General features: G+C 44.0%; 1 protein-coding gene across 4 annotated transcripts in view; it reads left to right on the forward strand.

The window, feature by feature from the left end:
* The window catches only part of NKD1 (NKD inhibitor of WNT signaling pathway 1), a 129,561-nt gene extending 110,579 nt beyond the window's left edge, over positions 1-18,982 (forward strand). For all 4 annotated transcript variants that reach the window (XM_053271570.1, XM_053271571.1, XM_053271573.1 and 1 more), the window contains 4 exons: positions 4,774-4,921; positions 7,249-7,333; positions 10,807-10,937; positions 12,202-18,982. In XM_053271570.1, coding sequence (XP_053127545.1) covers positions 4,774-4,921; positions 7,249-7,333; positions 10,807-10,937; positions 12,202-12,776 — 939 coding nt within the window. In that variant the 3' untranslated portion in view covers positions 12,777-18,982. The remainder of the gene's footprint in view (positions 1-4,773; positions 4,922-7,248; positions 7,334-10,806; positions 10,938-12,201) is intronic.
* The last annotated feature ends 4,199 nt before the right edge of the window (positions 18,983-23,181 follow it).

The raw sequence follows: 23,181 nt of genomic DNA on the forward strand, positions 1-23,181 counted from the left end.
CCCTGATGCTTCTGAAATATTGTACAGAATACTATACATGCCCAGTTTGCTGCAGCGTCCAGGTGGTTCTATTCTTTCATACCTTTCCCTCCTCTTTATCTTTCACTGTGCACCAGTGTGTTGTTAAAACACTGCAACAGAGTGATTTTGAGTGATTGTATGTGTGGTTCTGTAAAAATGCCACTTTTGTGCAGTGTTTTGCAGATGTGCATGTATCCACTTGTGGGCATAGAGGGAATACTGTAGAAAAACTCCTAAACCATCTTTATGAGTCTGTACACAAGGATACACTCATACCAAATCAGACTATTGGTCCATCTAGCTCAGTATTATCTACACTGACTGGCAGCAACTCTCCAAGGGTTCAGACAGGAGTCTCTCCCAGCCCTACCTGGAGATGCCACAAGATGTGGTGTTGGCTGCTAGTTTGGATGACTTGAAGCGGGGTTTGCATAACTTCGTGGAGGAGAGGTCTATCAATGGCTACTCATCGGAGGGCTATAGGCCACCTCCAGCATCAGGGGCAGGATGCCCTTAGAACATAAGAACAGCCCTGCTGGATCAGGCCCAAGGAGGCCCATCTAGTCCAGCATTCTGGAAGTCACAGGCAGGAGTTGAGGGCATGCCCTCTCTCCTGCTGTTACTCCCCTGCAACTGGTACTCAGAGGCATCCTGCCTTGGAGGCTGGAGGTGCTGGCCTATAGCCCTCCGACTAGTAGCCGTTGATAGACCTCTCCTCCATGAAGTTATCCAAATCCCTCTTAAAGCCATCCAGGTTGTTGGCTGTCACCACATCTTGTGGCAGAGAATTCCACAAGTTGACAATGCGTTGTATGAAAAAGTGCTTCCGTTTGTTGGTCCTAGATTTCCTGGCAATCAGTTTCATGGGAAGACCCCTGGTTCTGAATACCTCTGAGTACCAGTTGTAGGGGCGTAAGAGCAGGAGAGAGGGCATGCCCTCCACTCCTGCCTGTAGGCTTCCAGCGGCATCTGGTGGGCCACTGTGTGAAAGAGTATGTTGGACTAGATGGGCCTTGGGCCTGATCCTGCATGGCTGTTCTTATGTTCTTATGTTATGCTGCCAGAGATTGAATTTGTGACTTTCTGCACGCAAGCAGATGTGATACGGCCCCATCCCCTAATCTAGTCACCCATCCAAATGCCAACCAGGGTATATCCTGCTGAGCAAAGGTAACAATTCATTCCTCCTGCGAAAAGACCAGTTCTCCTGGTCTTGATGATCTGCATTTGCCATGGGTGACCAGATGATGGCTCTTTACAATCTCACCTTCATTCAACGTAACTGCTTTTCCCATTTGGAGCATCCCAACAGGCACTCAAAAATATCAGAATAACTGAAGGGAAACATAAAATGCAGTACAAACTCTGTTTATGGGCAAAATGTCATCGATACCAAAATGAACCCACAATGTAAAGGAATGGAAGGAACATGGTTTATTTATTTTTAACCAGTGTGTATGTACACATGTCTTATTTAAAATAATAATAGTAATAACAACAAACATCCGTGAAAATGTTCCAAGTTCTTTGGATATTGGCTACCTGCTGTTAGGAGCATTCCAGACCGAATGTGTCTTTGATTGCTTTCTTGAGATAGCTCATTTTTTCCTTCTTCTCACAGTTCAAGTCCAGATCTAGTCATGGTCCTTTCTGAAATGATAACAGCATGTACATGGGATCATAATTCGCATGGTGGCAAATGATAAAATTAGCATCTGGTTGCTGTTCTTGAAATCATGCCAATAGTTTCTGGTCCTTTTGGCGTGCGGGGAGATAACATTCCATGCTCAGATGTGGCTATTGCAAAACTTGGCAGATATCATATCCCAGCGTTCTCTGCGCCATCCAGAGACAAACGCATTATATATCATGGGGGACACTGGAGAAGTTGACCGTTGGCCCATAATTAACTTCCCATGGATGTTAATAATTCAGACTTGGATTAGGGCTAATGTGTTGTCAGGCACGAGGCTTTAAGTTTCATTTGTGGTGTGTAGTTCTTCCTTCTCCCCACCACCTCCTCGCATTCCACTTCTTTGCTGCTCTTTCTATCTTAGCGCTGATTCCAACTTGTCATCAGTGGCAGGGTTGCTGTTAAACTTCTCTTCCTTGTTGTCAAACTGACAGGGATTCCCAGATGTTGTTGATTACAGCTCCCAGCATTCTCAACTGCAGTGGTCTCTGGCTGGGGATTATGGGAGCTGTAGTCAACAACATCTCAGAAATCCCCGTTACAGGGATTACACTGGTCAGGTCGGCACTTGGTTGTGGGAATGTTTGCATCCGCCTGCCATGTGGATCTTGTGGATCATAGGAACATAGGAAGCTGCCATATACTGAGTCAGACCATTGGTCTGTCTAGCTCAGTATTGTCTTCACAGTCTGGCAACAGCTTCTCCAAGGTTGCAGGCAGGAATCTCTCTCAGCCCTATCTTGAAGAAGCCAGGGAGGGAACTTGAAATCTTCTGCTCTTCCCAGAGCGGCTCCATTCCCTGAGGGGAATAATTTACAGTGCTCACACTTCTAGTCTCCCTTTCATATGCAACCAGGGCAGACCCTGCTTAGCTAAGGAGACAAGTCATGCTTGCCACCACCAGAACAGCTCTCCTCTCCATGATCATCCATGAAGAATTCGTGTCAGTTCCACCAACACTTGGAGAGAAGTAGTATTGACATGGGTACATCCCCCCACCCCCCGATGAACCTGGGAACTTGCGAGACGCGTGTTCAAATCTTCCCACGGTCATGTGATGGTCAGAACATGAGAAAGAGGCTTTCAGTGGCAAAACATACCACTGCCCACACATTTTGAACTGGGACTTTTTAAAAAAATGGGGGGAGGATATGTATCCCAACCCAGGGAGGGGAATCCATGTAGTGGAAGGAGCCTTCTCAGTGTTTAGTCAATGCAGATGTAAATGTGTGGATATGCTTTGCCATCTGTGTCAAGCTACTCAGATGGACCCCATTGACCTGGCTGGACGCGACCTTTGATGCTCATAGAAATGCGCATCTGAGCCACATCCACCCCCTGTTCTGGCTACTGGGTCTCCACTACTAGGAAAAGATTGGGGGTCTAGATTCTGGACACTCAAAAATGAAAATAAACACAGGGTCAGGTATGGGAATGAAGCCTTCGTTCTTTTTAAAGGTAACATATGCAGCAGGAAGTCTGAGCTACCTCTGGCCTCAGTCAGAGAATTACATCAGTGTCGCTTAATTATTATACATGTTGCAAGATTAGGAAAATCCTCGTAAACATGGTTGCAGTTGGGCCATAGAGCAGTTTTCTCCATAAAATATAATGAGGTGAAAAAAATGCACAGCAGTTAATGTGTTCTCACCTTGAAAAAGAGGATCGGTGGTGTTACTTGTAACCAGTCTGCATTGTGTTCAAAGTACCGCGTACAGCATGTTTACAGGGGGTTGGTTCTGAGGAACCTGCCTGACGTGCAAGGTGACGGGAGGAGATCACGGCCACTCACAAGTGCCTTCTGGAAGTCCAAATGGGCTCCCCATTTGCGGAGCAGTTATGTACAAAAATTCCAGTATACTCAAGTACATTAACTGTCTGAAATGGACCCAATAAATGGTAGACGCATTATTATTGGCCTAGCTAGCCAATCAACTCTATCTCTATGGCTGATGTTTATCTGTATTATAGGAATTCCCAACCTTTTTTTTAACCTCTTCTGTTGCAAACCTTCAGCTCAGGTACCCCATAGAGGTGTTTGTGTGTGTGTGATCTGACTCAGTATATGGCAGCTTCTTATGTTCCTAGGAATCAGGGGGTTATCTTAAATCCAGTCCTCCTCCTTTGGGGTAAATATAGGTATACCCTTTATTTAACCTCATATTTTTTAAGTGCTCGTCTTAAATTCAGGGTTGTTTGGGGTAAATACAATAAATCTATAATAAGCAAAACAACAAGTGATGATATGACTTCTTATACACTTTGTTATTAAGCTACTGTTGCTATTACCACTATGAATATTTGTGTACCACTTAACAGCAAATGTTCTCAGTGCAATTTACATAATATAAAACCAAGAATATGATTCCCTGCCCCCAAAGGGCTTACAGTCTAAAAAGAAACCTAAGGTAAATACCAGCATCAGCCACCAAAAGGATGCTGTGCTGTGGTTGGTTCAGGACAGTTGCTCTCCTGCTTGCTAAATATAAGAGAATCATCACTTTAAAAGGTTCCTCTTTGCTCAGTTAGGAACATAGGAAGCTGCCTTCTACTGAGTCAGACCCTTGGTCTATCTAGCTCAGTATTGTCTACACAGACTGGCAGCGACTTCTCTAAGGTTTCAGGCAGGAATCTCTCTCAGCCCTATCTTGGAGATGCTGCCAGGGAGGGAACTTGGAACCTTCTGCATGCAAGCATGCAGATGCTCTTCCCCGAATGGCCCCATCCCCGAGGGGAATATCTTACAGTGCTGTCTCAGCTAGCTATTTATGTCTCAGTTAGCTATTGGTGAAGCTGCTCTGATGTGTTAGTTTATACAGACCTTTGTTGGGTTTTAGATATTATGATAACTTTAGATATGATGATGAGGTTATGGAATGTTCACAACAATTCTAGCTGTTACGGGGAGAGGAGTCATTATCTGTTGAATGTTAACCAACGATGCATTTTCAGTGATGGGCATACAACATAAGTTTTGCTAAGGAGAAAAAAGAACATGTTCTCTATCTAGTGTTCTTAAACATCTTGTCTTTTTCTTCTTGTTTCAACCTTGTCTCTAGGACATCACCAGTTTGCTTCACACTATCTATGAGGTAGTTGATGCTTCGGTCAACCACTCGCCTAGTTCCAGTAAAACCTTGCGGGTGAAGCTCACTGTGGCTCCGGATGGGAGTCAGAAGAAGAAAAGTATTTTGCTGAATCATGCTGGTAAGAGTTTAATTATGAAATGTGTTAGTTTCCAGTGTTTAAGGCCCGATTAATGAACTCATTTATTGGAGACTTAACTTGCCACTGAAAGCACTAGCCAAGTTCAATGGGAGATTGTTTCGCCATTGGGAATGGACTGATCCCAGTGCATATCTTGCTTTTAAACTATTTAAAACTATTTTAAAACTAGAGCCAGCGTGGTGTAGTGGTTAGAGTGCTGGACTAGGACCGGGGAGACCTGAGTTCAAATCCCCATTCAGCCATGATACTAGCTGGGTGACTCTGGGCCAGTCACTTCTCTCTCAGCCTAGCCTACTTTACAGGGTTGTTGTGAAAGAGAAACTCAAATATTTAGTACACCACTTTGGGCTCCTTGGAGGAAGAGCGCGATATAAATGTAATAATAATAATAATAATAATAATAATAAATGTTTGCATCTGACAAAATCTTCCTCCCATTTCTCAGCCCATCTAATTCTATTAATCTGCTTGTCCTCTCTTATAGTTATATACTGTGGGCTTGCATAAAAATTCCAGTTTGTAGTCCATTGAACAAAATCCTAAGTAGGAGAATGGTCATACCTTTTTTAGGACCAACAAAAGTGTCCCAAAGTTGTGGGCCAGCTTTCAAGTTCTCCAGAACTCTTTATCAACATAGACCTAAATCTATCATCAGATTTCTTGGGGAACTTGAAAGTTTGCTCATGACTTTGTGATATTATAAGTAACCTGCATTCCAACCTCTTGTAGAAGTTTACGGCATATAAAATATATTTTTAATAGTCAACAACAATAAAATAATAAAACAACAACAATAATAGACAACAACAACAAAACAATAAAACAACAACTGCCCAGAGACTTAAGTTTTGGGTAGTATGAAATATGTTAAATACATAATAAATAATATATAAAATATCATACATTTACACCAACACACACATTTTTTATAAAGTTTATTTAAAACACATTTTCTTTATATGAACCCATAGTGAGGTTTGTGTGTTCTATTAAACAAACAGGGACATCGGAAGCTGCCTTATACTGAGTCAGACCCTTGGTCCATCAAGCTCAGTATTGTCCACACTGACTGGCAGCAGCTCTCCAAGGTTTCAGGCAGGAGTCTCTCCCAGACCTACCTGGGTGCTTTCGAGATTACACATTTTTCAGCAGTAAATGCTTCGGCTTGGCAAGATCATTTTGAAAATGTAAATAGCTTACACGAGCCTCCTGCGGCAGGAAAATACAGCTATTTCTTTGCGACGCACATGCAATGTTGCATGACTAAAACAGGAGGATAAAATCGGGACGAAGGCATTGGAAATGTGAACGGCACCTTGCTGACAGCACAGGGACTGCGATGTCGAAACACAGGCAGTACGGAAGCACCCTTAAGGGACTGTAGTGACACTGTTGTAAGCATGTCATCTGGAAAGCGCCCTGGGGTTGTTTCCAGGGATTGAACCTGGGAACCTTCTGCATGCAAAGCAGATGCTCTAACCACTGAACTACGGCCTCACACCGTAAGGGAAACATCTTACAGCAGACAACACTCACATGTAGTCACCCATCCAAATGCAAATCAAGGCAGGCCCTGCTTAGCAAAGGGGACAATCCATGCCCACAGCCACAAGACTAGATCTCCTCCCCTAACTATAGTGTTATGCCCAATTTATGAGTATCTTAGGAAGTGTCGACTGTGCACTCTGGAACAGTCATACGTTTAAACTTTCGCCTTCCCACCAGCCTGCTGGTGTTGCTCTCCTTTATATTTCCCTCTTCTGCTTTCCCCTGCCCACAGTCTTTGAATGCCCTACTTCCTCCTCCTCCAAAGATGGAGAATGCTGCCTTGCATCCTGCTTCAAGGCAAATTGGATCTCCTCCTCCTTCCAAGTGTGGCAATGAGGAGAGCTGGTCTGGTGGTAGCAAGCATGACTTGTCCCTTTAGCTATGCATGGTCTGCCCTGGTTTCATATGAAAGGGAGACTAGAAATGTGACTAGCACTGTAAGATATTCCCCTCAGGGGATGGAGTCGCTCTGGGAAGAGCATCTAGGCTCCCAAGTTCCTTCCCTGGCTTCTCCAAGATAGGGTGGAGAGAGATTCCTGCCTGCAACCTCGGAGAAGCCGCTGCCAGTCTGTGAAGACAATACTGAGCTAGATGGACCAGTGGTCTGACTCAGTATACGGCAGCTTCCTATGTTCCTATATGCCTGTTCAGTTCATATCTCTGAGGTTCGATGACAGAGATGAGCCTTGTTCATAGATACAAGGAAACCAAGAATGAGCAGGAAGGTTGACCTGTTGTTTTTGTGTGCTTGGGGACAGATCTTCAAAGCTCAAGGCACCGAACAGAGAGCAAGGTCAACGAAGAACTGAGGAGTTGTGAAAAGAAGCAGCGGGGTTCCCTCAGGTAAGCTAGAAAAGCTTTTTGTCCGTCTCCTAAATTTGTGGTTGGGCTAGGCCAGGTGGCTCTTAAAGCCGGGAGGCTCAGATTGACAAGTCAGAACCACCTTGTGGTAACTAGGGGCACCTTAGAATGCTGCTATGGCGGCCATTTCCCTGTGGCTTTGTCCCGCGTTACAATGGTAACAGGGCTGTCTCATCTGATGACCACCTTCTACCCAGCTTGGTAACAACTGAGTGAGAAGCCCCCAGGGTAATTAGGAATACGACAAATATTTATATACCTCTTTTCCCACAAATGTCCCCAAAGAGGTTTACCTACATATAAATAAATAAATAAAATGGCTCCCTATCCCCAAAGGGCTCACAGTCTAAAAAATAAGAAACATGAGATAGACACCAGCCACAGCCACTGGAGGGATGCTGTGCTGGGAACAGATAGGGCCAGTTGCTCTCCCCCTGCTCAATAAAGAGAACCGCCACTTTAGAAAAGTGCCTCTTTGCTCAGTTAGCAGGGGTCCCTATGTGGGGGTCTTTAGTCCTGCCCATGTGGGTCCGGACTTGAGTTAGCATCCTGGGTGGGGTAGAAAATGAGTTGCAGCTGCTTCTGTCCTGGCAGCAACTCTCTCATTCCCTCCTGGCCTTGCCGGCTGGCCATTTATCTGGTAGGGGAGGGAAATCCTCAACCCTGGTGATTTGCCCGGTTGGGGGTTTCTCTTCCCTACTGGACCAATGACCAATCCACACGTTACAGCTGGGGTGGAACCGCAAGGTTACCCAAGCAGTTGCAGCTCATTTTCCGCCCCTCCAGCTCATTAGCACGGTTCACTACTGAATTCCAGACTTCCAAGCAGTCGTATAACAGTGTACGGAGAGCCATGAAGAACGGACGGCCATGCTGCTTCAGTACGATGGTACTTGTTATTGCTGGATTAAGAGGAGACTTTGTGTGGCCGCCCATCACATGCCCAAATTTTCTCCATTGATTGTTTCAAAGACTCCATTGTCTGCCACTGCTGAATCTTCATTTTGCTCATGAGCTTTAAAAAAAATTAAAATGCTATTCTCAGAAATGCCCTTCAGAGAAGAGGGTTTTTTGTTTTTTAAAGTGTATATTGTTTTTCTGCCGATTTCTGCAATTCAGGGTGCGTCAGTTACCAGCAGAGCCTGCAGACAGTGTCTCTTTTATGCAGGGCTGCAGGTATGATTGCAGCCTTGGAAAAGATGAGATAAATCAGGTCTGTTTGAAACGCTATCTCCCTGAAGGAATGTGCAATGTTATTTTGGATGCCAGTCTGGGAAAGAGGCCTTGTTTCTCTGAAACACACCGTGTTATAATCTTGCTGGCAGGCATTCGCAGGGTGAAGTGTTTAGTAAAGATCTGCCCCAATTTTGGGCCTTTTCGTCTTCCTTTATCATCTCTCTGTGCTTGATGTCATGCAGGTCACAGCACATTTTTTAAAAATGCAACGACCAAGTTGAAAGTTCTCAAAGTGCTTTATATAGCTACATTCTGTGAAAATGGTTCCCTGCCCCCAAAGGGCTTGCAATCTAAAAATGTCTGCCAGAGCGCTCTGTTCCACATCTCAGGCTCTGCTTGCAGGCCTGCCATTGAGTGAGATCCAGTTGGCGGTGGTCTAGAGAGAGCCTTTTCGGTTGTGGCCTCTCCGCTTTGGAATGCCCTCCCAGATGAGCTTCTCCACACTCCCGCCCGCTGCATTTTTAAGGAACAGTAGAAAACCCATTTTTTCAAAGAGACTTTTTATTCCTCGTTTCCATCAGTTTTTAATCTGTAAATCTGATTTTAGCTGGGTCTAGTTTTTAGCTGAATTTTACTCCTTTGGCGTTATTGAATCTGTTTTATTGTTTTGCTGTCTGTGAGCCACACTGAGTAGTATAGTACTGGAGGGGCGGAAGAGAAATATTATGGATGGAAAGAACAAACAAACAAATGCAAGACAGACACTAGCAACACCACTGGAGGGATGTTGGGCTGTCCGCAACTGTTGTGGGCTACCACTGAGAACTTCTCTTCCTTTCTACTGTTGATCTTTGAACCTTGAGTACTGATGCTGCAAAGCACCATTGCTGTGTAGTGGATAGTGATCAAGTCTCTGATCACTAGTGATTCAATTTATCATGGCTGGGGATGATGGAAGTTGTAGTTCAGCAACATCTGGAGGCCCCCAGGTTGGGAACCACTGCAGGAAAGGAACAGTGAAAGGGAAGGAACAATCTATTGCCATGTTAGCCAACAATCGATTCCATGTTAGCCACAGAAACCTCCATGGAAATGTCAGGTTTGCAGACATTTGTCTGTTTTGTTCTTTTAATGAGATTGTTTACATGTGTAGCCATCTTTTTGTTGTGCATTTTGTTGTGCTGAATTCTTGGCCACAGTGCCGTTGCAACTTCCCACTTGGATTCTTTCTCTTTCTCCTCGTTCTTCTTTGGCTCACAAATGACTGGTATTTCAGATATTCATTCTCAGGAAATAGTTTGGCTATAAATAAATTTGTAGTGCTGAACAGGAAAGAGAACGGGACTTCTGGAGCCAGAGGTTTATCTGGCTTTATTAAAAAAATAATAAAAATCCCTCCCACCCCAAACAGGAGTGTGTTCTTTTAACCTGCAGTCCATCCCATTTGCCAGATACATTTGGACTGCAAGAAAAACTGCATGGAGCCATCCTGTTCATTCACCAAGTGTACTGATGACACCAGACTACTCTTAATCCAGGCAGATGAAGCATGATTTGCAGACTGTTCTGTATGTTGCAACTCAGTGCAGGAAACACAAAAGACAGTTTCTTTAATTTCACCTTATATGTACATTGGTACAAACATGATTTTCTGCCATTCAGTATGGAGCTAGAAGTCCTCTTTGCAAATGTGGTACATTTCTGGACTTGGACCCAAAGTAGAGGATTGATTTTGGGGTTGTTGTTTCAGTTGCAACAGCAGCTGTGTGGTCCAGATTGGAACCTTAATGTGGGGAGCAGTCACCTTCTCAAAATGGCAGTGAGATATATGAGATATCTGAGGAGATTTGTGTGGTGCTGGGTGTCCTGCTCACCAGAGGGCTCAGGGCACTTGTTCAGTGAACATGGTTTGAAGGAGAAATTAGAACAACTGTTTCAAAGCATTGGTCCATCAAGCACAGCACTGTCTGCCCCAGCTGGGGAAAGACCTCCGGGGTCTATAACAGAGGTCCCACTAGACATGCTCTGTGAAGTGTGTTTAACTGGAGATACCAGGGATTAAATTTCAGACCTTCTGTATGGAAAGCATAAGCTCCAATATGGCAAAGGCAATGACGGATCCTGTGGGAGTCTTCCTTCTGGTGTGTGTCTTTACATGCAATGGACATTCAGAGCTTCAAAGTGGAGGCTCATCAGTTCAGTATAACTCACTGGTTTGGATAGAATTCAAATGCTTTGTAATATATTGATATGTATAGAAATTGGCCTTCTGCTTACAGGTACCACTATGGTGACACCAAGCCTGAACAGAATGGATGCTATCGTCATTGCGTTGATGAAAATATTGAAAGGAGAAACCACTATTTGGATCTTGCAGGAATAGAAAATTATACATCAAAATTTGGGCCCGGTAAATATTATCCATGTATTTTATGTGTAACTGACTGTATTTTATGTGTAACAGACTTTATGTGTAACAGATTGACTATTTCTATTTGTTCAAAAGTTTTGGTTTTTTTTTAAGTACCAGTGATGATGAACTTTTAAAAGTTCATCATCCAGATGTTGATGAACTACAACTCCCTTCATCCTCAGTCACAATAAATTGTAGCTGGGAATGATGGGAGTTGTAGTTTTGTAACATCTGGAGTACCACTGTTTGGGAACCCCTACATTCATCAATCTCCATAGATTTGCATTTGAGAAACAGCTATGGCTCTAAAACATACTTTTATTTGATGAATATTTACTATTTTATTTTATTTTATTTTATTTTATTTTATTACCGCCTGATATGTTCCTCTCTAGGTGGTGTACAAAATTTAAAATATTTAAAAGTCAACACACACATTAAAATACACAACACAATAAAAACAGCGTAAAACAGTTATTAAAACAAATTATTAAAATTATTATGTATATGTATGTTGTAGAAGGGATTGATTGTCTAAAAAGAGGCACGATCCTTTCTCTCACACTGTAGGGAATGCCTCTTCTATGCACATTTTTAAAGTACGTTTATAATATATAACAGGGGTTTTCTTATTTAAAAAATCTGCCCCCTGATTAATTGGGGGCATCTTTTTAGTCAATCAAAATGCTTTTGATTGATTAAACTATTAATTAATTCAGTGTTGCAGCCTTATTAACAACTCTTCTCTGTGCCCAGATTGAAAGTGATCTTGAATGCAGCTGATAACTGTTTGAAATTTATTTTTCTTTCATTTCTAGATCACCTCAGTTTGGTACATTGAAGGATTTGCATGTTTGATTTTTGATCTCCAACCTGCTTCTGATTTTAGAATATTAATAATCAAAATGTAGGAGGGTGATTCGTGCAATAGTTCAGGAGCTGCACGTGCTCCTGATTTGTAATTGTGAGAGTAAAACCATGTTAGAGGTAGGGGGCTTAATCATTTGCTAAATCCCAACTGGGTAGGAGGAGCATGCCCTACCCAGATTCCATCCCCAGTTTCGGAACACCCAAACCAGATTCCATCCCCAAGTTCGGAACAAGCTCCCCACCTCTGACCTTGTGTTACACTCACAGATGATTACAAATCTGGAGTGTGCTCAGCTCCCAGATACAGGTCGGTGGTGTCTCCTGCTCTAGTAAGCATCGTGTGAACCACCTTTGAATCTTTAGAAGACCAGTTCCACTTGTTGTTTCCTAGGATCTCCACCAGCTGCTCAAAAACATGACCCACCCATCCGAGTTGCCAATCAGACGAGATCGCGTTCCCATGAGCCGGAGATCTTCCATCATCATCAGAGGAAATCGCCAGCTGTGGATCTGGGCCATGTCAACTTGATGGAAGCGTCCTATGCAAAACTTGCCGAAATACAGCAGAGGCTGCGGAGTCAAGAGGGGAACAGGCATTTTGTCAAGTCTCCCAAGGCGCAAAGCAAAAACCCAGCTTCCGTGAACCCAGGAAGGGCTGTAAGGAGTAAGCCTGTTCAGGGGGCATCTATACCAGCGGCTTCCCCTACCGCCCGGGTAGGTCAAAATCTTCCATATCTCCCCATGCAGTCCCAGCAGACTTATAAGAAACACAAGCAGCGGGGGAAAGAGACTCACCAAGTGTGCAAAACCTTCCAGGCTCCGGGGACAGTTTTGGAGAAAGAACACGTGAGAGACCTGCCTGCCGTCATTTTGTATGAAGGCCAAGTTGGGCAAATGATACAGAGACATGAGCACCACCACCATCATGAACATCACCACCACTATCACCACTTCTACCAGACATGAAATGGACCTTCTTGTTCGTTCGGGATGATCCCAAATGAAGGAAGCCCTTTGCCGCAATTCCGGACAAAAGGCATTGTTCTGATTAGACGCTCTCGCTACTCCATTAATATTCCGCTCGCACCTCTTTTTATGAGTTCTATGAAAACACTACACAAAGCAAGACACCTGACACTATTTATATTACCCGAAACTGTATAGCTTGCTTTTAATGATGTGGATTTTTGGATTTTTAATTTGGCTTGTGCAAAGAATGCGCACGCGCACCCACAAAAGCAAACGGCCATAGCGATTATTATGAGCTGTGTTTGAATGCAGGTCATCAATGCACTTCTAACCGGTATCCTTCCTCCATGGTACTGGAAGATATGCTGTAGACAATACGGTTAAGACATTCAGCTGGTCCCATGCAATGGCTCATTGCACATAAGCCTATCATCAGGGGAGCAACAGTGGAAGGTTCTGGACTCCGGGAGTACAAACAGCTGCTACCTCTAGTATAATTCAGAACTTCTTATTGATTGTATTGTGCTACAGGGGGGCGTGTGTGTGTGTTGTTGTTTTTTTAACTCGACTGCATTCATGTAGCCTGTTTTATGTTGTACTTTTCACTTCCTTACAAGCTATATCTTAATATTAATAATGAGGAAATATTAACTATATTTGTCAACAGAGCTACATTTTTCAGCTGATTTCTCCCTCTCCACTTTTTTGGACAGATACATTTACAGTCTGCTCTCTATATTGGGGAAATGTTGACTTTCTTGTTCTTGTTGGCTGTTAACTTGTTGGGAAACCATTGTATGGAACGGGCACCGGCACCACCAGGATAGGAGCGCTGCCGATGACCTGGTGGGCTCTACCATCAGAAGAGTGAGGTCAGGCCCAGAGAAGGGGTGGGTATGCTATACCCACATACTTCTGTTCCCCACTCCCAACGATCGCTCAGTTCCCTCTCTGCCCTTTTCTCAGAGCTGTTCCCCAGGGTTCCAAAACTGGCTTCTATAACCTTCATTGATTGGCTGCTTCTTCCCCCCAGTATTGCCCTGTGGTGACATCATCAGCTAGCTGCTTGTTTACTTCAGCTAACCTGCAGCTAGCCTCCCCGGGGTCCTACTGTCCACCTCTCACATGAGGGATGGCTGGCGCCCTTCTTGGAGGTTGCTGAGGGTGCCACCTTGCCATACCACCTTGCCCAGAAACACACAGATGTATACATTTTTATAGGAACCTAGGAAGCTGCCATATTGACCATTGGTCTATCTAGCTCAGTATTGTCTACCCAGACTGGCAGTGGCTTCTCCAAGGTTGCAGGCAGGAATCTCTCTCAGCCCTATCTTGGAGAAGCCAGGGCGGGAACTTGGAGTCTAGATGTTCTTCCCAGAGCGGCTCCATCCCCTAAGGGGAATATCTAGTTTCAAATGCAACCAGGGTGGACCCTGCTTAGCTAAGGGGACAAGTCATGGTTGCTACCACAAGACCAGCTCACCTCTTCCTCTTACAACACAGGAAGCTGCCTTATACAGAATTCGGCAATTGGTTCATCGAGCTCAGAATTGTCTACACTGACTTAAGAGAACACCCTGCTGGATCAGGCCCAAAGCCCAGCTAGTCCAGCATCCTGCTTCATGCAGTGGCCAACCAGATGCATCTGGGAATCCTGCAAGTTGGGGAAAGAGGACAACCATCAGGATTGGCTTCAGCAATCTTAAGCTTTCAGGCAGGAGTCTCTCCCAGCTCTACCTAGAGATGTTGGCATTTAGACCTGGGACCTTCTGCATGCAAAGCAGATGTCCCACCCCGAGCTACGACCCCATCTCCAGAGGTGGTATACATGGGTCTCCCATCCAGGCCCTGACCACACCAATTGCTGCTTAGCTTCAACAAGTTGGCTGTATCGTGTGCTCTTAGACTCTGCTCTGGGGTCCATCATTGTTTGCTGGGCCATAGTTAACCTTCACTGTTCAAATTTTGCTTTTTATTGTAACTTTTTTTAAAAAATCTTATTTACTCCCACTGGTTGTGGGGTATTTTTCCCCCCTTGTTCACTTTGAGAGAGAGAGAGAGAGAGAGAGAGAGAGAGAGAGAGAGAGAGTGTTGTGGGAAGAATATGCTTTCTCTTTTTTGTTTTTGTTTTAAATGTTGGCAAATATATATATATATAAAATATAAAGATATATAAAGATATATATATATATATTAAAAATCTATATAAATATATGAATATACACACTCAGGTACATTTTCTTGTGTTTTATAGAAATCTGTGGGTTTTTTCTTTAAATATTAACATTTTAATCTTAAAGCAATGACTCTTTAGGTGTGCTACCAGAAACCTCTCTGTGTGCCCCTTTCTTCCCTTTCCTCCTGGGTGCCTCTGGTTTTTGGTTCCCCAGCATCTACTGCCTCTACCTACCTGCTTTGTGAAAAGATTTCCAGCTTTACTGGTGTCTTCTGCTGTTCCCTCACCACCCACCATTGATATCAAAGAGTTTCCCACTCCATAAAGCCGTCCAACTCAAGATCTAAAGCTACTTCATAGCTGTCAAAGGCAACTCTGGAAAAAATGTGACCCAAAAGATGGCCATCTAAATTTTATCAGCATCTTGAGGAATCCAGATCAGATATGGCTGAGTCCAACCATTGGTCCATCTAGCTCAGTATTGTCTATACCAGGCTGCACAACTTTGGCCCTCCTGCAGATGTTGGACTACAACTCCCACCATGCCCGAATATTTGCCATTGTGGCTGGGGATTATGGGGATTGTAGTAGCTGAGAGAACATTAGGCTGGTTCTCACGATCCTAAACAGAGGTGGAGGAGACCTCGGCAGTTGGAGGAGCCCTCTAACGGAGATTCCCAGATGTTGTTGACTACAACTCTCAGAATCCACAAGCAAAAGCCATTGCAGCTGGGGATTCTGGCAGTTGTAGTCCACAACATCTGGGCATCCCCGTTAGAGGGATCACTGGCCCCCAGCCAGGGTAGGAGAACTAGGCATGTTCCCGATTGGTGGTAGTGGGTTTGCCAAGATCAAGATGGGAGTAAGAGAGGGTTATCGTTTGGGAGCTGGGTTAGACCGCTTCTTGTCCACCATCAATAAAATGCTGGGGATGGAATGCAGGTTGAAGGGGCCTGCCTCCCACACAATCACTTCCCCCTCCTCCTACCTTGATCTTGTATACACGTGACTGCCAATCAGAAGCCTGCACATTTCTCTTACCTTGGCTGGGCACTCCTGCCACCCTGTTTAGAATTGTGAGAGCCAGATTATTCTCGTCCCCAGGATAGCCCTTGGTGCTCTGGCCTTTCTGCACAGTAGCTGCTGTCTGCTGCACAAATGGAGACAGAAACCAAAGGGCTCTTTCCCTGCTCCTCCCCAGTGCGAGCAGCAGCAGAGACGTTGGCAGAGCCCTTTGCCGTAGTCCCATGCATGCACAAAGGCCCTAGATCTTGGGAAGGGGGCTGCATGGTGAGGGGCTGGCTTTACCAAACCCTTTATTGGTGTTTTGCATTGGGCAGGAAGCAGTTCAGGAGCTTCAGTTTCGGACTCTGGCAGGAGTGGCCCAGTCGGCAAAGAACTTGTCAGAACTTCTTTGCCCCATTAAAAATTATTTCCCACTTGCCAAGAGTGGCAACTAACACACACATTGTTTTAGAAACGGTGCTATAATGGAGTGAGGAAATCTATTAAAAGAGGCTGGAAGATGTGGGAAGAGGCAACATATTTTAGGATGTGTGATTTCTGCAGAGGCTATCAGGAGGAAGATTGTGGCATGGGGTGGGTGGGGGGAGATCTTGTGCCCCCCCCCCCCGCTCTGGCTACTGTCCTGGCATTTTACACTCTGCAAGCAAGGAAACCAGAGTTCCTTTTCTTGCTTTGGGAGCTGAGAAGGAAGTGTTTAAAAACACATCTGATTTTGCTTTTAGCTTCTTTTAAGTATTTGTGATTTTTTTTGTTGTTTACAATATTGTGAAATGTTCTTTATACTACATTTTTATGCCTTTTATGGGATATTTCTTTTCCAGCTTAAACTCTGATCAGTTCAAGATGGGAGGTTCTCTTTTAGAAGAGAGTATGATGCCCACAGAGCGGCGTTAAAACGTATGAAGCCAATACCATTAAAGTCTGGTCTCCTTGTGGATTGAGACTGGGATTGACACTCGCTATTAATTAGTTCTCCAGTTCACGTCTCAAAAAACAAAAATAGCAGTGGTTTACTTTTTCTGTTCCTTTAAACACAAAACAAAACCAGATTTATTTGAGTGTATTTGAGTGTATTTTTCTCCCGTCAACATTCTGTCCTTGTTACATCTGGTGAGATATTTTAAACTGTGTTTGATATGTGTGACAACTAGCCCCTTTGGTTTATTCTTCCAATTTCTGAAGCTCAGAACTATTTATAGGCTGAATTTTCTGTATAGAAAATTGCAGAGCAGGAAGAGGAAGGTTAGAAATGTCTTTACTTACCACTGAGTTCTCGTCTACATCTGTTTTGCTGCTTGTGATATCAGCCCCTTAATTTTCCTCCGATGTATATATAATTATGGACTGCAAAAAAAAAAAGGCATTTTACATGTCTTGTAGAAGGGATAAGCTTATTTATATGATAGTGTTAAACGAAGTCTGATGTATTCAAGTGATTTTGTTATACTGCATGCTATCCCATGAGTGTAACACATTCCATTGGAAAAGTGATGCCATGTCATTGGGTACCTGAGAAAGTGATGTTATTTTTTACTAAGCATTTTCCGTGAACCATTTGGCAACTAGAGCAAAGCAAAGAAAACCCGATTTCTTTATGACCTGAGAGGAGGTAGGGGTGGTGAAATGTTCAAATGCTTAGTAATGGTGCAGATTATCAGTGGGTTGCGGGGTCTGCCCAACATTGGCCCCAATACCTTCTTTGCCACCACTAGAGCAATCCATTTTATTCCATAGAATCTTGGAAGTGTTGGCTACTAGATTCTTGGGTTTGTCTAAATGTGTGTGGTGTGTCTTTGGGTGGTGTTACTCTAACCCTCTTGAAGATGTTTTGTTTACATATGCAGCTTAAGAGGGTAGTTTGAGGGATGGATGTGTGTGGTAAGGATAAAAGATAGTTCCGTGCGTAGAAAATAAAAATTGTCTTGTAAAATGCCTCTTTTAAGGCTGGTTTAATGAAGGTGCAAAATGGCAGGGATGTGATAAGTGAATGGTTGAGCTTGTTCCTGACCAAATGTAGCCAACACACACAATAGCCTAGTTTTCAGTGAGGTGGTAAGCCTGTGCTTGGACTGTCCAACTTCAGAAGGCAGCTGACAAGACTGAGTGCCATTCAAGAAATTCCCTCAACTTAAAAGGCAAGCATGCCAGGTACAACCCTTCTCTTTGACATACGAGGTTTTTTGGGTTTGTTTTTAATGTGGAGGTAGTTTTTTGTATGAAAGAGGCCCTCCATCAAGTGTGCTCTTATCTGCAGAGTGAAGTGGTACACTCCAAGCACAGGTTTACCACCCAAGTGAGAACTAGGCCTGTCTTCCTTTGGATCAATTGATTTCCCGGGTCACAGAACTGAATGCACAAGCTTCCTTTTCTGGGCCATCCTAGTACTGACATTGTTCACAAAAGTTTTCCAGTCGCACTGAAACCTTAAGGGTACTCGGTCAGAAAAGAGAACTGCAGAAATGCTCCTAGCTATAGGGGAGGGATGGGAAGTTCATCTTTATTGCAACCCGTGGAAGTTTTGTCATGTGACCTCTATAGAGCTATGCTTTCAAAGCATATAAAGTGAATATTGAAGTAAAAATTGGTGGGAGTTGGGGACGGGGTTGGGGTGGAGTTTGGTTGAGCATTTTATTTTGTCCACTTTACCTCTCACTTAGAGTTTGTGAAATGCAAATGAATTTTAGTCACATGGCATCCCTGTGCTTAAAAGAATGGATTTTACACCAGTTATGTAGAAACATAACAGTATTTAAATACTGTCTTGCATTTGTATTATGTGCATTAAGTGTGAATAATGGATCATGTCATGTAGCACAGTTTATGTTCTGGGTTATTTTTTTGTTCACAAAACCATAAAGTCTCCATACCATTTTTTAAAAAGTTTGCTTTTCAGTATTTTGTATAGTAAATATAGATGGTTTTGACTAAATGCTTTATTTATTTAATAGCAAAACTGTGCCAAGAGAAACCCCTGTTAATTAAAAAAAATTACTAGTTCAGACATATTTTTTCTTTTTCTTTTGTGAAGTTTCACTTCTGACTCTCGTGTTCGTTTTAATTCATGTCTGATTTTTGTCTCGAAACGTAGGAGAATAGTTTGGGTCACGTTGAGGAACTCAACTGGGTGGCAAATTCTCTTGGATTCTGACCTATCACAAGTTTGTTGGGAAGTCTCCATGCTGAAGCAAACAAGACAAAACTTAAGAACATAAGAACAGCCCTGCTGGATCAGGCCCAAGGCTCATCTAATCCAGCATCCTGTTTCACACAATGGCCCAACTTGATTCAAGTTAGAGGAGTTTGAGACCTAATTTCTGACAAAGACCTAATTTCTGACAGAATTGGCCTGTCTTCACGTAGGTGGATTCTTGATATGAATTATTACAAACAGATTTTCAGCTTCTGTGAGGACAGTTCTTTGATCAACCATCTCACAACAGGGCCTGAAGCTTTATGAGAATCTGTGGCCAAGTTTTTCAGCAGTCTAACTATCACGAGGGTCGTCCCCAGCTCCCAAATCCTAGCTACTGGCCCTGTAGGCCCCAAATATTAGATCTCTGTTCCCTAGAAAGCAAGTGTTTTGTCTTCGTGAAACATCTTCGCCATTACTAATTCAGTTTCTGTGGAGCTGCCTCACAGGCATGGCAAGGATTTGGCGGTGTTTTTCCTTGTTCCTTTGTCTTAGCCCCTGAAGCAATAGTTTCCAAATTAGAGTGAATGCTAATTAGTTTCTTCAAATACAATATGCAGAAGCGAGGATGTAGGATTGTGAGGCACCACACTACAAAAGACTTGGCAACGGCCATTGGCAAGGACATTCTCCAAGCAACCTGGCCAACAAAGATTGAAGGTTGGCTGGGTAGCCTCTGTCCTGAAAATGACTAAATGGTGAATTTCATTCTTTAGAACGTTCCTTTTAAATGGGTTTGCCAAATCAATTGTCCGTACCCTTCCCTGGTTAATGCCTTGGCTGCAGCTATAAAACCAGCAAAAGTGACGGCAAAGCAAAACATAAAACACTACAGCACCCAATGTCCGTTTTTGAGTTGGTAAAAGGAAACATTTAGGAAACCCTAAATGTTTAAGAACCCTAAATGTATCCTAAAAACCATTTAGGACACACACACCCCTTCCGTCTGAGAGCCATTTCCCACTGTGCTGACCTCTGCACAGTCACTGCACTTTTCTCAGTGCTGGGAGGGTCTTTTAAGAGAGATGGAGCCCCCGCTTAAGAGCTTTAGGAGGAAAGCACAGGGAAGGGCTACACTGCCTAGCACTCTCTGCATGCCTTCCAAGATGGTGCTGCAGGGGCCCAGGAGGGCTCCGTCTCTTTTGAAAGGAGACACACACCCCTGGTGTTGGACATTGGTCCATCCAGCTCAGTATTGTCCATAGCGACTGACAGCTGCTGCCCAAGGTTACAGGAGTCTGTCCCAGCCCTACTTGGAGATGCCAGGGAGTGAAATTGGGACCTTCTGCATACAAGTTCCACTGAGCTATGGCCCCATTCCCTAAGGGAGATATCTCTCAACACACACATGTGGTCCCCCATCCAAACACAAACCAGCCGATCCATCCGTCGTTATCATGGTCTTTGACCAGCATAAACGCAAACCAAGGCAGACCTTGCTGAGTTAAAGAGACCATTCATGATTGCTACCACAGGACCAGCTCTCCTCCCCAAGGTCACTTGATTAACTTCATGGCTGAGCAAGAGTTGGAACCCAGCTCTTCCCAGTCCTAATGCGGCTCTCAAACCACTGTGCCATGCTGACTCACGAACTGATGCCTTCAGCTGCGTCAAATGACTTGGAGAGACAGAATATGCTTTTTACCAATAAAACAATGAATGAATGAATGAATCAATAATACAGAGTTCCCACTTCTGTGTGCGCATGCATGTGCGTGGGCACACACCCCATGCGCTGCCAGCTCCTGATGTGTAGAAGTACAACTGCTGCATTGGCAGAAGCAATTTAAGAGCGCTAGCAGATTTCAGAAAGACGAGCGGGGAGGAAGGGGGGGGGAGAGAGAGAGATAAACCTTATTATGTTTCCTTGCCAAAGGAGAAAAGAAACGATATTGACTTAAATGTGGGAAATTTAAAAGGGGCCATATGTTCTCACTTTGTGCTTTGTTTCTAATAGATAGACAGAAATCTTTGAAGTGTGGATTGGCTCAGTGGGGGGCATGCGTCTGTAGTGAAAAGATGCTAAAAGGGAGGATGTGAAGGGGGCACATGAAACTCTATTAGCCATGCAACAGCAGAGAGAGAAAGGCAAATCCAATGATAATGTACATCTGTTTCAGGGAGTTTATAAGCTTTGAACATTTTTTATGTGCTGATAAGTGGATCCTTTTCTTACCATAACTTAAAACTTCAAAGCAGATTGTGTGGATAATGCAAATTGCTGAAATATGAGATTTTCCTACAAAGAGGTTTTCCAAAAAAAGAAAAAAGAAAAAAGGAATAAAAAAAAAGAAGAGGGAAGAATTAAGGCTAATTGATGCCACAGTCTTTTATATGCAGTGTAAAAACTCGACAGAAATTGATTTTTTTTAAAAAAAGAAAAGCGGGGGTGGGGTGGGGGGGTTTGATGGAAACATATTTCGGAGGCTGATTTATTTATTTATTTAGGTGGCCAAGGTCTTTTGGTTGGGAGAGCCAGGTTTCCGTAAGTAGAACATTTGTCTCTTGGTGTCAGCAAAGCAATAATAGGGGAGCATAACTTAAAATACGCAGGCTGGCTATTAATACTATCAAAGTCTGCTGTGCCAAGGGAATGTTAAGAAACCACAGGAGGACTGAGATATGCAGTATGTGATGATGTTATCTGTTTGAACCAACTGTCAATTTGATCTCCTTTTTAATAAGCCCCCATCCAAAATACAAGCGGACGACAGGTCCCTGACTAGAGGAGGATACAACCTGAAATTCGGAGAATGTGGTCATAGGTCAGTGGCAGTGTTCATTCTTCCACTGCCAGTCAGTGTGGACAATACTGAGCTAGATGGAACAAAAGTCTGACTCGGTGGGAAGCAGTTTCCTAACTTTGTGGGGAACGCTGGGTTTTGAGGCGGGATTTGAGGCAGTAAGAGAGGTGGAACCGCAGAGGTGTTCTGGGAGGTGGTTGCAGGCATATGAGGCAGCAAGGGAGAAAGAGATGATGGGAATTGCAGTCCACAAACCCTGGGGACTGATGCTGGGAAACCTTGGTCTATTCTGACTAGCTGTGACTCTTCATGGTCTCCAGGACGTGGGGTTGCCAACTCTGGCTAAAGCTGTTCCTGAATATCCCCCCCCCCCCCAGTATTTCTTACAATATCAAGTCATTGACATCTCTAGGTCTGCTTTCAATAGCGAAATAATTTTCACTAATTGAAAATTATGCTTTCAATAATTTCCCCCCAGTTCTTTGGGGGGTAATTAATCTATGCAATTCCCTGCCACAAGATGTGGTAATAACGGCCACCAGCTTGGAGGCCTTTAAAAGGGGCTTAGACAAATTCAGGTCTATCAATAGCTACTAGTCTTGATGGCTACAGGCTACCTGCAGGCTCAGAGGCAGGACGCCTCTCAATATGAGTTGCAGGGGAGAAATGGCAGGAGAAGGGGCATGCCTTCATCACCTGCGTGTGGGCTTCCAGAGGCATCTGGTGGGCCACTGTAGGAAAGAGACTGCTAGACTAGATGGACCTTGGGCTTGATCCAACAGAGCTGTTTTTATGAGACTCCTGGATGACAGTTTCCAAGCCCTGCTGAGATCCTATAGACAGAAATAGGAACATAGGAAGCTGCCATTTACTGAGTCAGACCAATGGTCCATCTACCTAAATATTGTCTGCATCTACACAGACTGGCAGCAGCTTCTCCGAGGTTGCAGGCAGGAGTCTCTCTCAGCCCTATCTTGGAGATGGTGCCAGAGAGTGAAATTGGGACTTTCTGCATGCAGGCATGGAGCCCCTTCCCGCAAGGGAAATATCTTACAGTGTTCACACATGCGGTCTCCAATTCATATGCAACCAGGGTGGACCCTGCTTAGCAAGGGGGACAAGTCATGCTTGCTACCAGAAGACCAGATGGTGGATGCATAGCAAACATGACTTATCCCCTTGGCTAAGCAGGGTCCACCTTGAACATAAGAACATAGGAACAGCCCTGCTGCATCAGGCCCAAGGAAGCCCATCTAGTCCAGCATC

Source organism: Hemicordylus capensis, chromosome 9 (assembly GCF_027244095.1).
Source record: "Hemicordylus capensis ecotype Gifberg chromosome 9, rHemCap1.1.pri, whole genome shotgun sequence".
Lineage (NCBI taxonomy): Eukaryota > Metazoa > Chordata > Lepidosauria > Squamata > Cordylidae > Hemicordylus > Hemicordylus capensis.